We start from the raw sequence: 14,982 nt of genomic DNA, 5'->3' as shown, positions 1-14,982 counted from the left end.
CAAAAATGATACTGATTTCTGCAAACATTTCTCCACTTCAGAGACATGGCACATAATTCGCACTCATAACCCACCCCAAGACTGGAGTAATGTGGTATGGTTCTCATTTGGTGTGCCACGGTATGCATTTATAACCTGGCTGGCGGTGAAGAATAGACTTTCTACTGGTGACAGAATGCGTGCTTGGGGTCAAACACAAGGTTGTCTGTTTTGTGGGGAACCCTATGAGTCAAGAGACCATTTATTTTTTGCCTGCTCTTATACCTATATGCTTTGGATCGAAACAGTAGGCACTTTGTTAAGGAGACCCCCTGATCCGGATTGGGAAGCTACTCTACAGTACCTTACGACGCATAGGTTTGCTTACCTCAACTACATTCTACTGAGGCTGGTTTTTCAAACTACTGTCTACATGATTTGGAGGGAGCGAAATGATCGAAAGCATCTTAAGAAGCCTAAGCAGCATGGTCAGCTGGCCAAGATCATCGACAAAACAGTGAGAAATAGGATCATGGCTACGGGTTACGCAAAGAATCCTTGCTTGAGAGGTCTTATGCAACTATGGTTTAGGACTCATACATAGAATCAAATTTCTTTTGTACATAGAACATTCTTTTGAGCGATGATTAATAAATTTAACATTTCATCAAAAAAAAAAAACATTTTAAATGGGTTATCCGAACCCGAACCGAACCCGTAAAGATCCGAACCAAACCCGAACCGAAATTTAGAAATATCCGAATAGGGCTGAAATCTTTGACCCCGAAAACCCAAAACCCGAATGGACTGAACCGAAATCCGAATGAGTACCCGAACGCCCAACCATAGTGTGTCCGTCCGTCATAAGAAATTAGGTTACTACTGATCATCGGCCAATTCTTCTTCTTCCCTGGCGTCAGTGCCCTTTTCATAAATAAATTAGGTTACTACTGATCACGGTTGAAGCACCTTACTGCCCTGGAGGAAACGCTAATTCATCCGAAGAGTCGCTACCTCTCTCTCTCCGTCTTTTCTCCAAACCCATATCTGATATACATGTAAGAGATACGAATCTCGATCCTTACTAATTACTATTATTGCTTTGTTTTGGGGCATCCTCCTCCAATTGATTAATAAAATTGCGATCTCCTCTCCAACATTGCTCAAATCTCCTGCGAATTTCTTTTGAATTTGAGATGGAAACTGCGTTTCAAGTTGTCGCTTTGCTCTCGCTTACGCATCTGGTCACTTTGGATGTTGTTGTTTTTTTTTTGTGTGTGTGTGTGTGTCGCAGCTGTGATGGATCCAGCACAGAACACAAGCGCAGCAGGGATTGGTGGAAGCAATGGTACAACGACGACGATTGGATATGATGGAACTGCAACTGCGTCTGAAGATTCGAAGGAGAATCTGAACCAAGTCATAAACTCCATTCAGAAGACTTTGGGACTCCTTCATCAGTTACACCTTACTGTCTCTTCTTTCACTCCCGCTTCTCAGCTTCATCTCCTCCAGCGCCTGTTAGTACTCTTCCCTCTTTTCTATCAAGTTTATAGTTTTTTTTGTTTTGTTTTGTTTATAATGCTCTAATGATGATTTGTATATTGCAGCAACTCTCTCGTGTCGGAGCTGAATAGCATGGCTAAGTTGTCCGAGAAATGCAACATTCAAGTCCCCATGGAGGTTCTTAGGTGAGGAGAGCATGTCTTTCTTTTTTTTATGCAAACCTTTTGCTTGGTTTCTTATGTAACTGGTATCTTTGTTTACTAGCTTGATTGATGATGGAAAGAACCCGGATGAGTTTACAAGGGATGTTATTAATAGCTGCGTTGCCAGGAATCAAGTTACAAAGGGCAAGACTGATGCTTTTAAGGTTATTACCCACCCTTTTCTCTACTCATTCTTATAACTTACTTGTGTATGATTTACCCATCTTTTTTTCTTTTTTTGTTGATAGGATTTGAGAAAACATATTCTGGAGGAGCTTGAAGAGACATTTCCGGATGAAGTTGATAAGTACAGAGAGATCCGTGCTGCCTCTGCCGCTGTAAGTTGTTGTTAACCTTGTCATCATCTTCATTCAAAAAGTAGTAGTAAACTCAAAGCTGACATTTCCTTTTCAGGAAGCGAAACGGCAGGCGCAAGCGCAAAGTGTGTTGTTACCCAATGGGGATGCTAAGGTCAAGAACGAGCTATAAGTTTCTCCTCTGGATCTTCTTAAACTTGTAGAACCAAGTTTCTGTGTAGAAAACGAATAAGACCCAGTTTGCAATTTCTACAATATATATCTGCTTGTTTTGAAGTTTTTTTCTTCCATAAAACCTCTCCCAACTTTATTTTGTTGCAAATCTACCCTCGAAACAGCAAAAGTTGCAATTACTTACGTTTTAGTTGTTTCTTTCCCAAAATGGTTTGGTGCGATTTGATTTGTCTCTCTCACCTACATTTGGCACGCTTTAGTTAAATACACACGTGCCAAATGAAACGCACCGTTTTGGGGTTTCCTTACCAGAAGGAAGAACACGAGTCGTTAGTAGTTCGGTTCTGGTTTCGAGATCCGATCAAAATATAATTTTGAGCAGATCAGTTTCAATTTTCTTTAGAGATCGAGACGTTTTTAAGGGAGGAGATGAGCGAGGTATTTGAAGGGTACGAGAGACAGTACTGCGAGCTCTCAACCAATCTCTCCAGAAAATGTCATTCTGCCTCGCTTCTCCCCCACGGAGGTATAAAAGACATATTCAAATCCTGTCTTTTCTTTTTCCATGATTCTAAAAAACCAATCTATGTTTCTATCAACGTTTTGACTTGTTTTTGTCTACGATCTGACAATATCTGTAGCATCTGGAAACGTTAATGTGATCCCATTGCTTGGATACAATGAGGGATGGAGTAATTGTTTAGTCTAAAGATGAAAACTTTTGTTAGCTCAAAAATGATTATTTATGTAGCTGTGTTTTGAAGAGCTCTGTAGGATCTGGGAGTGCTGAGATATGTATATGATGTAATCTCATTGCTTGGACTCGAGGCATATTGTTTTTTTTTTCTGAGAGATCAAGTAATTATTAGCTCAAGAATGACTATGTAGCTGCATCTTTTTTTTAATTCAGTTGGCTCTTCCTTGAGGCTATAGTATATGGACAAGTTAGAGTTCATTAAAGATTATGGTGCCATAAAACTGAGTAGATGTTTGCTTGCTTAATTGTAATGTAATTTTTGCAGAAGAGAAGAAGGAGAAGCTTGTTGAGATCAAGTCTGGAATGGACGAGGCTGATGTCTTGGTATTTCCATTTATTCTACTTAACGTCTAAATCTTTCTTCTTCTTCTTCTTCTTTTTTTCCTTCTCTTTAAAGCAAGCTTCTGTTTCTAATTATTTGTAGATCCGGAAAATGGATCTTGAGGCAAGAAGTTTGCAGCCGAGTGCTAAAGCTGTCTGTCTTTCCAAACTAAGAGAGTATAAATCTGATTTGAACCAACTCAAGAAAGAATTCAAACGAGTCTCTTCCCCAGATGCTAACCAATCTACACGTGAAGAACTTCTGGAATCCGGATTGGCTGATGTGCACGCGGTAAACCTTTTTTTTTTTTTTACTTACACCATCTTGGCGTTTGTGTTCTAAGTGTTCTTGCTCTTCATCATTGTCTTAGATGCCGCAAGTTATGTTAAAGCTGATTTTACATGATTGCCTCAGGTATCAGCTGATCAGAGCGGGAGATTGGCAATGTCAATGGAGAGGCTTGACCAATCAAGCGACAGAATCAGGGAGAGTAGAAGACTAATGCTGGAGACAGAAGAGGTTGCTATTTCAGTTGTTGAAAATCTCAGTCAGCAACGCCAAACCCTCCTTCACGCTCACTCTAAGGTATACCAATTAATCAGAAATGGCTCCGGTTTGGGTTTTGGTATATCTATCATTAGATCATTGAGAGAAAGCTTAAACTTTTTTTTTTTTGTTTTTTATGATTTGGTGTAACAGCTTCAGGGTGTGGATGATGCCATTGACAAGAGTAAGAAAGTGTTGACTGCTATGTCTAGAAGAATGTCGAGGAACAAATGGATCGTTGGTTCCGTCATCGTGGCTCTCATTCTCGCCATCATCTTGATCATCTCATACAAGCTTTCTCATTGATTAATATACTCAAAACCATATGAATTCATCGTGATCGTGTGTATATAGGATGGTTGATTCCTTTGTAATGGGCCCAAATGTTTTTACTTGTGTGTGTATTGGAGTGCAATTACTTCAAACACATGGACAGGTCCTCGTCGTCCTTGTGAAAACTAGATTACTAAACACTTCATTGTTGTTAGAGCATTGAAAAAGTGTAAACATAAAATAACAAGTCAACAACGTATAAGATGGATAGTTATATCAACCATCATTATGCTGCTCAAAGTCAACTACATCAGACTCATCAGTCTTATCTTTTTTCATGCAATTCCAGTATTTATGTGTTTAAAATAACTAATTTTTTCGCTATTAGAGCATCTCCGAAAAGACTCTCTATTTTAGAGTTTGCAAAACTCTAAATTTGAAGTTTCAATATATTTTTCTCCAAAAGAAAAACTTCAAACTTAACTTCAAAATTATTTTTATTTTACACTATAATCCATATATTTGTTATAATTAATATAAATCCATAAAACTTATAAATAATTAGCACATATATAAAAATATCATATTAATATTAATTAATAAAATTTTACAGTAAATATATAAATTATAAATATAAATACATAACTAAATATTAAACTACAAGAAAAATACACTATATTTTGAAGCCTGCAAAACTTCATATTTGATGTTTAAAGATGTTTTTAAACTTCATATTTGAAGTCTTAATATATTTTTAAACCTTAAAACTTCTTATTTTAAGGTTTATATTTAGTTTTATGTGTAAAACTAAAATTTATGAAAACAAATATGAAATATTATAAGAGATGGTTTTTTTAAAGATTAAAATAATAAACAACAAAATATCTAAGAATCATAATATGTAATATGTAATTGTAAGGATAAAAATGTGAAACTTCAAATTTGAAGTTTTGAGTAGTGACACTCTATATTTGAAGTTTCACTACTAAAAACTTCAAATTTAAAGTTTTGAAGTTTACTTTTGGAGAACAAAAAACTTCAAATATGAAGTTATAAAGTGTCTTTTGGAGATGCTCTTAATATGTAAATAAATCTCTTAACAAATCAGTTTAAATGAAACAGAGTCTCTATTGTGTTCTCTCTAGTGTCTCCCTCAAATCTTGCTTCCGTATCATTTTCTACAAAGTTGATATTTTAAGCAATGGTGGATCAGTCCCTTTACTCTCCGATCAATCCACACTTCTTCCAGCCTCTTCTTCCCGGCTTCCACACTCACTTCATAATACTCCCTTCTTTTCTTTCGTTCCAAGAAAAGAATGTTTACAAAAATGTTTCATTTTCCTAAACTTTTTTTGTAATCTTGTTACATGTTTGGTGCAGAACATTTCTGTAACTTTCTTCTCGAAGCACGTCGTAGGAAAAAACGACCACGTCAAGATTGCGAAACTGAGAACAGATGCGTCCGACAAAACTTGGACAGTGATGGATGGGAAGAATTTGCTGTTGCACATAATCTCAGAGTTGGTGACATAACCGTCTTCAGACATGAAGGAGAACTAGTGTTTCATGTCACAGTTTTTGGGACCAAGTTGCTGCGAGATTCAGTATACATCATCTCACAACATCAATGATGATAGTGATGATGAGACCAACAACATTGATAATCTTTTCTTCTGTGAAATATACTCAGATTCTGTAGAAAAAAAGCAAATTTATGATTAATCAAATTGTATTTTAGTTACAGGAAACAGTTCAAGAGAAAAGGGAAAGGGAGTGAAGAACAATCTAAATCCAGTTCCACAATCTTTATTACACAGTTCCTGTTATGTGGGATCTATCCATGGGATCACCGAGATAGATGGAGTAAAGGTAGAAGAAAACAGAGCTTCCAACGATTCAGAAGGAACCCACACAGATCCTCAAACGCATGCAACGGTATGTAATTGAAAGGATAACAATGTATGAGTTAGTAGAACTAGAATAAATAGGAGCAGCTACAAAATTAAATTGTTTCGGTTGTATAACTCTGTATAAACTAGCAAAACTTGGAGTTTTTAATTGTATTGTTTAAAGCTATAAAACTCAGTTAAACTTGACGAATTTGTTTTAATTTAAGGTAGGGTTCTGTTTTCTGGAGTTGCAGGTTACAGATGACGAAACTGAAGCTGTGCAACCTCAGAAGATGTATTTTCCTCCAACTGAGTATATGAAAGCAATTAGGATTTCAGCAAAGTGCTACATCGCAAAGGCGATAAATAATATAACAGACAAGCTGAATCAGGCGGAGTTGGAATGGCTCTACGAGCACCCACAATTCAAGCATTTCTTTCATATGAAAAAACCACAACACAAGTGGATGGGAATGTGGATGCTCGTTCTTCGAACAGCTTGTGTAGAGAAAAAGAAAGAGTTATGGTTTATTGTGAACGGCGTTCCAATCCGATACTCCCTCAGAGAACTTGGACTTATCTCGGGACTATACTGCCATGATTATCCCGACAAGTATGAGAGGATGGGCAGTACATCCTTCATCGAGAAGCATTTTGAATCTGGGAAAAGGATCACATTCGATCATATCGAGAAGAAGCTGTTGTCAATGAAAGAGCCTTGTTCTGGGGATCGTCTGATGATGGCAGTTCTGTACTTCTTATCCAGCATCATTCTCGGATCTGCAAGGTCTGGAAAAGATGCACCATCTGTGGAAAGATTTTTCTTACGAGTTGTCAATGATCTAGATTCATGTAAAAAGTTTCCATGGGGACGTTTCGCATTCGAACAGAAGTGCAAAGGAGTTGTGGGAATAACGAATTGGGTGATTACAAGTTTCACTATTCCTTTGGATGACATGATGACATGAGAACTCTCTCTTCTCTTGATCAGTTCATTCAGTATTGTCAAAGTAATGTCTAAATGTTAATTTACAATGGAATTTGTAAGTGACGAATAATGGCTGACGTTCTTGATTCAGCAACAATGCCTTATGTGCTAAATCATGGCAAACCTAATAAAAAACTTAACTTCAAAGGTTTAGAAAGAGACTCTCAAGGCAAGTTTCTCCTTAATCTATTACTTTTGTACTGTGGCTAAAGGAAAAAGTTGCAGGATATATATGATCTAATGGAGTCAGCACAAGAAGAGATCAAAATTCTCGGAAGCATTAATATATCTTAAGCAGATAGTATTTACATAGATTATGTAATTGTCTAGAAGTTTAGTGAAAAAACTGACGAAGAAGACATAGTGTTGGTGGTGGAATTGTCCACAGTCCAAACTGTTTAATGTTTTTTGGTAATTTTTTTTGGGAAAAGGTTTTGTTAGTTCCTTATTTTTGGAATCATATTTTCGGTAATGGAACGACACTGATTGGGATTCAATGATACTCATCTTAGAACAAACACTACCAAAAGACTGGATTGTATCACTAAATTTGAATCACATAAACAAACGATATTATTTTTAGTTACTTATTTTAAAATAAAATAAATATTCATTATGTAGAATCAATTATAATAATTAATTCTATTATTAATTAATATTACATCAGTTCACTATAATGATATATTTTATATTAATTTGTATCACTTTGATAAAATTGATATTATTTTCACATTACATTTTCACTAGGTGTTTTCTCCGTATTTGCATGCTTAATAATTTTAACAAAAAACATTATGAAATAGATATATTATCAATTGCTTGAAATGAAAGACAATTCTAAATAAGCTTTGTCCCTCTAAAAACAACTTCGGTATTCAAGAGTACACATATGATCAAAGGTAAAGTGGGACTTTCTTGGAAGAGTTTTAGGCACCCCCCCCCCCCACACTTGTGCCCTAAACTGAGCAAGATAGCTTCCATTGAGTGAAAACTATTTCCATGATCGTAAAATATTTAATAAAATTAAATATTAAAATTTTAATATACGATGAAATTTATTTTAGTAAAATATATTTTAATAATATATTTTATTACAAAAAATAAACTTGAAAGCATTTTATATATATATATATATATATAACTATATACAGTGATTTATATTTATTTTAAGATATTATGATGTAAAATACGTTTGGATAACAAAATATATAATTTTCTAGATAATGATGATAATCAAATTAAATGAGATTTATATTTAATTGATGGTAATTGTATATTAGAAAATATAATATAATTATATATTAAAGACAATAAGACTTTCAACACTCTAATTTTTAACGTGAGATCAAAAAAATAATTCGCAAATAATAGTGTAAATATTATTGAAATTTTATATTACCAATCTTTTCAGAAATTATCACTATGAGTAATTTTAATTATCCCAAGAAATTTATTTTAAAAGATAGATTCATTTTATCTTATGTGATATTATATATATATATATATACATTAAAATAGAGTCAGTTTAATAGTACAAATCAAATATAATATAAACACATATGTACTATTTTAATATTACTAAATTAAATATAATATAATGTAACTATGATAGTATCATTATAATTTTAATGTTCTCATGATAATATAAATTATTACCTAAATCACTAAAATTATTTATTAAAATTAATAATTGGTATAAAGTATGAATAACTCTAAAATTATGGAAAACTTGACAAATCAGCAAATTCACTTCATCAATAATACTCTCTCTGTTTCGTACTGTAAGTAGTTTAAGTAAAAAAAATTTGTTTCAAAATATAAATAGTTTAACATTTTCCAGTGTAACTTTTGCATTTATTGTATATTGTGTAACCAATGAAAATATATTAGCTTTTTAATAATTGGTTGAAATCATATGTTAAATGATACTTTTTAAAAAGTAATAAATTTCTTAATATTAGTGTTTTTATCTGGAATTACTTACAAATTGGAATAGAGAGAGTAGCATAGAATTGTAAGGCTAAAGCTGGATGCCCTTTTGACATCTACCAAAGTTAAACCACGAATTAAAACTCTAGGCCAGGATAACTGATTTACGTAGATTTTAAACTGAAAACTAAAATCTAACCATCATTCTTTTCTTCATCAAATAACATATTTTTCAAAATTAAAAGTATATAATCCGTGCATAGCGCGGAAATTGACCTAGTTTAATGTAATATTTCTATTTATCTCTTTATGATAGATGCTTAATGTAATATTTTTATTTTTGTATTTATTTATTTTTTTTTTTCTTACTTTTATATCAAATGATAATATTATAATATATGTTTAATGTAGTATTTCTATTTCTTATATTGTATGCTTGTTTTTCTTATAATATTTATTTACTTATGAAAATATTTGGAAATAATAAAAGTGTACAACTATACATTTTCAGATAGATGTTAATGTAGTTTTTCCATTTACTTATTATTTATTTTTCTTAGCAGAAAAATAAATATTAAGTATTAATATTGTATATTTATTTTTATTTATTTTGAGGATGTAATATTTTTATTATAGGTTACCATATTCTAATTGTTTTGCTTTTTATATCAAATTGTAATATTTCTATTTACGATAGATGTTTAATGTAATATTTCTATTTATTACTTGTATATTTACTTATTTTATTATTCTTATATTGTATATTTCATTATTCTAGTTTTCTTGCTTTATATTATATGCTTATTTTTCCTATATTTTATATTTACTTATATAAATATTTAGAAATAATAAAAATGTAAAACATTGATTTTTTTTAAGATAGGTGTGTAATGTAGTTTTTACATTTCTTATATTGTATATTTACTTATTATTTATTTTTTCTTATATTGTATATTTACTTATTCTAATTGTTTTGATTTTATATCAAATTATAATATTACGATAAATGGTTAGTGTAATATGTCTATTTTTTATATTTCATATTTAATTATTATTTTTTTTACTACATAATTTTGGATATATATTTAATGTAGCTTTTCTATTTTTTATTGAAAATTTTTCTTATATTTTATCTTGTATATGTATTTATTCTAATTTTCTTTCTTTTATATCAAATTGTGATATTATGATAGATGTTTAATGTAATATTTATATTTCTTATATTGTATATTTACTTATTATTCATTTTTCTTTATATTTCATATTTACTTGTTATTTTTTATTTTTTAATAATGTCATGTGGCATCTTTTGGAAAATATTATATTTAGTTTTTCTTTTCTATAATTAGAATAAGAAAAAATATTACATTTAGTTTTTTGGAAAATAATAAAAATTTTAAAATTTAATACCACTATTTCTTATATTTTATATTTTCTTATTCTAATTTTCGAGTTTATTTATTTAATTTATAAATATAAAAAGGTAATAATACATTATGGACAGTTTAAATGTAATATTTTATATTGTATATTTAAAATAAAAATATTTAGTAATAGTGACACGTCACATCTTTCTGACGAATTTTTTTTTGATAATGTGGACGTTCTCTCGAGCCTCAAAAGCTCCTTTTTATAAGAGCATGTGAAAGTCCTTATTCATTGGACTTAAATATTGGATATTTGAGGTAAAATATCGAATAATTAGGATAATTATGATCAAAATCTTAAATATTTCGAATTACTTTTGAGTATTTTGGATAAATATATTCGGATACTTTCGGGTAGTTCGAATACTTTGTGATGATTTAGTTTTTCTTAAAATATTTTGGATACTTTTAATAGATTTTTAAATTATAAATATATATTTAATCATGTTATATATATAATTAATATTTTTATATATTTAGGTACTCGTTCAGTTCTCGACTCGGTTCTAGTCTGGTATGGTGCATTATTTCGGATTTAGAAATATTTTCGAGTATTTATAGGTTTTGGTCAGATTCCGGTTTCGGATGTTTCAATTTGGGTTCGGTTTTTAGGTTCTAATTATTTTGCCCAGTTCTAGTTTCGTACCATTATACCAAGGACTGGTCTTTGTTTTAATTAAAGGACTAAGAATGGTCTTATTACTACTGATTGTGACTAATTTGTGAGTTTGAAATAGTCAGCACATTTTAAGTAGACTGTAGACCTAAATAATGTAATCCTTGGCGTGTCGCAGCCTCGCAGGATTTAAAGAGATCGAAAGACTTTGAACTGTAGTTGACAATAGAAAATTCAAAGACATTTTCTACTGTTCTTTAATAAAATACACACAACTTAAAAATTATCATCTTTCTAAAAAAACTCAAAAAGTAACAGATCATCGTAGAATGTTGTTCAATTAAGAGCAACTTATTTATATTATTTTAAATCTTTGTCAAAAAAAAACTTATTTATATTGTTTTATCGATTTTAATTAAAAACGTTCATCATCACTTATTCTATTTTAATTCTGGACAAAAGAAACTTGGTCTAACTCAACGACCATAAAGAATAATATTTGTCAATATAAAAAATGCTTTTGTGTGTTATGAATGAGTGGTTATTAGACTATTTTTAACGCTAGGTGGATCTTATTTTTTTTTATTATTAATTTTTTTGTTGGATTTAAAAAAAAACAAAATTAAAAACTGACCAATTGCAGATCAACACGTTTTAATAGGACCCCAAACAGTCAAGAAATTTGCCATTTTTACCTGTTGCACAAGAGGAAGAGGGGGTGACTCTTAGCATTTAAGTAGACCCTACAAATATATAAATATTTTTTTAAAAAATTCATGGCTAAGAACCATGCATAATCATGCTCTTAACAGGAGTTTCTTATTATGACTAAAGAAAAATAAATCATCCTTAAGTTCCAAAAAAATAAAAATAAATCATCCTTTACAGTTGCAAACTCAAAAAATAATATTCTAGGCAAAGAATACCCGGAGTAGTAAGAGTAGTAAGGAGACAGATTGGAATGATTATACATTTCAATTTCGATCCACTAATTTCATAAAACTAAGTCATATTACTTATGGACAACTTGAAGTATAAGGATTCGAGTCTTTGGGCTCATTTGCATATCCAAAAAAATGTTTATCTATGAACTCTATTTGAAAATTAATCTAACTCCTCATAGGCAGATCAAGTGTAAATAAACTGAGATTTTATCAAACATATTATTATTATTATTATTATTATTATTATTATTATTATTATTATTATTATTATTATTATTATTATTACAGACTCGCAAAATTCGAAAAGCTTTTACACACGTATTATACAAGGACACATATGATATTAACTTCTATGACGTGAATTATTTTTCTTACTCATACGTTCATAGGCAGATACATGCAGACATGTATGTACAATACTCAAAATCTTTGAGAAGACAGATCCGAATCAAGGGCATCTAGCGTTCCTGCCTGGGCCACCGTAAAAGAAATTAACCCCCCAGGTAGTTCCAGCTTGTCCTGCCTTAATGTTGTAACAGTTAGCATTGGTCACTATGGGGTTAACTCCTTGTGGTTCTCTCAGAGTATTGGTTCCATCGACCGTCATAAGATTCCTGAAATAGCTCGCTTTCCCAAAACCTTCCTCTGCAAAATGTCCACTTCCCATGTCCGTGGTCGTGTGTTGCCCACCAGTCGCCAAGTTAACGATTTCACCTCCCCATTGAACTACCGTAGCTCCACTTCCTATAGAATTGAATAACTGGCCAGGCCAGTACCCCACAAACTCTTCACCTATCCGTAGCCACCAGTTTCCGCTTCCGCGGTCCTAGATATAATCGACAATTCATTTTGGGTTGAGATGCAGTGTAGATATAGGGGAAACTCAATTATACCCCATATTGTTATTAAAATGAGAAAAAGACATTATACATGTCAGTTCTTAGTACCTTCCATATAAGCATGGAGAGCTCGTATTGATTTCCGTTGTATACTGAGACGGGGTTGAAGCTTCCACCTACTGTGATAACACTGCTCCTTTGAACGAAACCTGAGCAGTCGGTGTTGTAGCACCCTGTCTTTTGGTATCCATCGGCCTATTTTCAACAAAAAATTACACTAATTATGATTATCGTCTTTAATATATTAGTGAATCCTTCACTCATTAAAAATAAGAGACATTTTCATAACAAATTTTGTTTTTTAAATAATACTCCCTCCGTTTCTGATTAATTGTCATTCTAGGGGAATATTTTCGTTTCAAAATAAGTGTCGTTTTATGATTTCAATGCAAAATTTATTAATAAGATTCTTCTATCTTTTTTCTATTGGTTAAAATATGGTTAGGTGTATGGGTAATGATGTTTTTATTTTGAAAATGTACAAAATTAAATGTTTTCTTAATCCGTGTACACGAACCTAAAACGACAAGTAAAGTAAAACGGAGGGAATATATATTTTAGAGATGTTTAACAGACTTACAGACCGTCTAAATTTAAATGCTAAACACCGCACTATAAAACCTAAGCTCTACAAAATAAACTATTCAGGTTTAAACTCGAAAACTAGCTACTGAGCCGTTTAAACTTTTTAATGATTAGCTTTAATATGTTGAGGTAGAGAATGGGAACTTACCGTCCAGTAAACAAATAATCTTACGTTATAATCACCATATTTTCCCGGATAAACCTATAGATTAAGGAAAACAAATGTAGTGTTAATTAAGATGTTTTGCATATGTATAAAGATTTAACTAATGATATATATGGAGTACTACAAGACCTGCAAACCAGCTTCAATTGTGTTAAGATGAGTGCGATCTCCAGACGCGAGCCAAGTCTGGGCCAAGCTGAACTCACCTGGAACTTGAACTGCTGGTTTCCAGACATTCACTGAAAATTGTGACCCGAAATACTGTCCGTTCACGGAACTCATGACCGCGTACTAAACCAGCTCCAAAAAGAGAACAGTGTAAATAAAGCCGCAAGGAAGACTAGAGAGTAATTAAAACAAAAACAATAAGTATACCTCATGGCCTTTGCTTGGATCATCTTCAAGAAAACTGCTTGAACCATATAAAAGGATGTCTGGAGCTGGAGTCATCATCTTTCTCCCAAAATTCTCAATGGATTTTGATCTTAAGATATCTTCTCTCTTTATTCTTCTTATCGGAACTGTATTTTCAGGGCATCTTCCATTCTTGTTCCACGCCTGAGTAGGGTTTATCTTTTTCTTGGTGTACGTAGACGTACTTTCCGGTATAAAGCCCGGTCTCATCTACGTGCAAAAACTTGACGTTTCAACATCATCATGCATATATAAACAAAAGATGGCTTGTAAATGAAAGTCAAACCTGGATGGTGTGATTTTTAAGCAGAGGATGATCAAAAGCTGGTTGACTATGTATTGGAACACAATCTATTATATCACCATCTTCGCTCTTCACAATGTTAAAAGTAAAAAATTCAGTAAAGTTTTCCCACGAATAATCAAACCATTAAGTTTATGAATATGGAATTTTGTATAATATATACCTCAATGGATATAAGAGCATGCTTGTTGAGCCGCTTCAATAGTCTTTCTACTTCGATTTCCTGGTGATCGGAGAACTCTTTTCCATAGAGACAAGGGGAGATTATCACTCCTATCATCATCAGTGCTACTGTGTAACCGGCCATTCCCATTATGTTTAATTTGTAATCCTTAGAACTGAAAGTACTCTTTGGTAATTTTTAAAAATTTCTATCAACTACCACTGGAATTTATAGAAGTAAATTGCTCATATATTATATATATATAATTAGGAATTGGATAAAAGAAAAACACTAGTGATTACATTAACACTACTAATGAATAAATACTCCGAGTTAAACATCATCACAGCCCCACATGATTTTAAATCCATGAGAACTGACTCAGAGATTAAACGTCATCAAAGCAAGCAAGTTTGATGTTATACAAATACTGAAATACACAGGTTGACTTTGTTATCCATTATCTCAAGTGATGTTCTATTTACAGTTTACATTCAGAATATTTCTATATGAGATGACATTTTTCTGAATTAAATTTATTATTACTTTAAATGTTTTAGATGACTTTTATGTATACACTA

At 31.9% G+C, this 14,982-nt stretch overlaps 3 protein-coding genes across 3 annotated transcripts; 2 read left to right on the top strand and 1 right to left on the bottom strand.

The window, feature by feature from the left end:
• Positions 1-850: 850 nt before the first annotated feature.
• Positions 851-2,277, top strand: LOC108805708 (mediator of RNA polymerase II transcription subunit 10b). Its single transcript, XM_018577641.2, has 6 exons — positions 851-1,037; positions 1,274-1,499; positions 1,590-1,670; positions 1,750-1,852; positions 1,937-2,026; positions 2,103-2,277. Exons 2-6 carry the CDS (start codon positions 1,279-1,281, stop codon positions 2,175-2,177), a joined length of 570 nt encoding a protein of 189 aa, XP_018433143.1. The 5' UTR covers positions 851-1,037; positions 1,274-1,278; the 3' UTR covers positions 2,178-2,277.
• Positions 2,278-2,475: 198 nt separating this feature from the next.
• LOC108805707 (vesicle transport v-SNARE 12) lies at positions 2,476-4,360 on the top strand. The gene is made up of 5 exons (XM_018577640.2): positions 2,476-2,705; positions 3,202-3,260; positions 3,361-3,549; positions 3,673-3,843; positions 3,958-4,360. The coding sequence occupies exons 1-5, from the start codon at positions 2,609-2,611 to the stop codon at positions 4,108-4,110; spliced, it is 669 nt and encodes a 222-aa protein (XP_018433142.1). The 5' UTR covers positions 2,476-2,608; the 3' UTR covers positions 4,111-4,360.
• Positions 4,361-12,166: 7,806 nt separating this feature from the next.
• Positions 12,167-14,659, bottom strand: LOC108813860 (uncharacterized). Its single transcript, XM_018586532.2, has 7 exons — positions 14,402-14,659; positions 14,221-14,307; positions 13,896-14,144; positions 13,650-13,811; positions 13,503-13,556; positions 12,818-12,964; positions 12,167-12,696 (listed from the first exon to the last, which is right to left on the bottom strand). Exons 1-7 carry the CDS (start codon positions 14,549-14,551, stop codon positions 12,319-12,321), a joined length of 1,227 nt encoding a protein of 408 aa, XP_018442034.1. The 5' UTR covers positions 14,552-14,659; the 3' UTR covers positions 12,167-12,318.
• Between the last annotated feature and the right edge of the window lie 323 nt (positions 14,660-14,982).

The sequence above is a fragment of the Raphanus sativus genome, chromosome 6 (assembly GCF_000801105.2).
Source record: "Raphanus sativus cultivar WK10039 chromosome 6, ASM80110v3, whole genome shotgun sequence".
Classification (NCBI taxonomy): Eukaryota; Viridiplantae; Streptophyta; class Magnoliopsida; order Brassicales; family Brassicaceae; genus Raphanus; species Raphanus sativus.
Note: the sequence above shows the minus strand (reverse complement) of the source record. Positions and strands in the feature narration are given on the sequence as shown.

Coding starts and splice junctions, on each gene's coding strand:
- LOC108805708 (XM_018577641.2), top strand. CDS start 1,279: ATGGATCCAGCACAGAACACAAGCGCAGCAGGGATTGGTGGAAGCAAT. Junction 1,853..1,936: donor GCAAGACTGATGCTTTTAAG/GTTATTACCCAC, acceptor TTTTGTTGATAG/GATTTGAGAAAACATATTCT. Junction 2,027..2,102: donor TCCGTGCTGCCTCTGCCGCT/GTAAGTTGTTGT, acceptor TTTCCTTTTCAG/GAAGCGAAACGGCAGGCGCA.
- LOC108805707 (XM_018577640.2), top strand. CDS start 2,609: ATGAGCGAGGTATTTGAAGGGTACGAGAGACAGTACTGCGAGCTCTCA. Junction 2,706..3,201: donor CTCGCTTCTCCCCCACGGAG/GTATAAAAGACA, acceptor TAATTTTTGCAG/AAGAGAAGAAGGAGAAGCTT. Junction 3,550..3,672: donor GATTGGCTGATGTGCACGCG/GTAAACCTTTTT, acceptor TGATTGCCTCAG/GTATCAGCTGATCAGAGCGG.
- LOC108813860 (XM_018586532.2), bottom strand. CDS start 14,551: ATGGGAATGGCCGGTTACACAGTAGCACTGATGATGATAGGAGTGATA. Junction 14,308..14,401: donor ATGCTCTTATATCCATTGAG/GTATATATTATA, acceptor AACATTGTGAAG/AGCGAAGATGGTGATATAAT. Junction 12,965..13,502: donor GATTATTTGTTTACTGGACG/GTAAGTTCCCAT, acceptor TGTTGAAAATAG/GCCGATGGATACCAAAAGAC.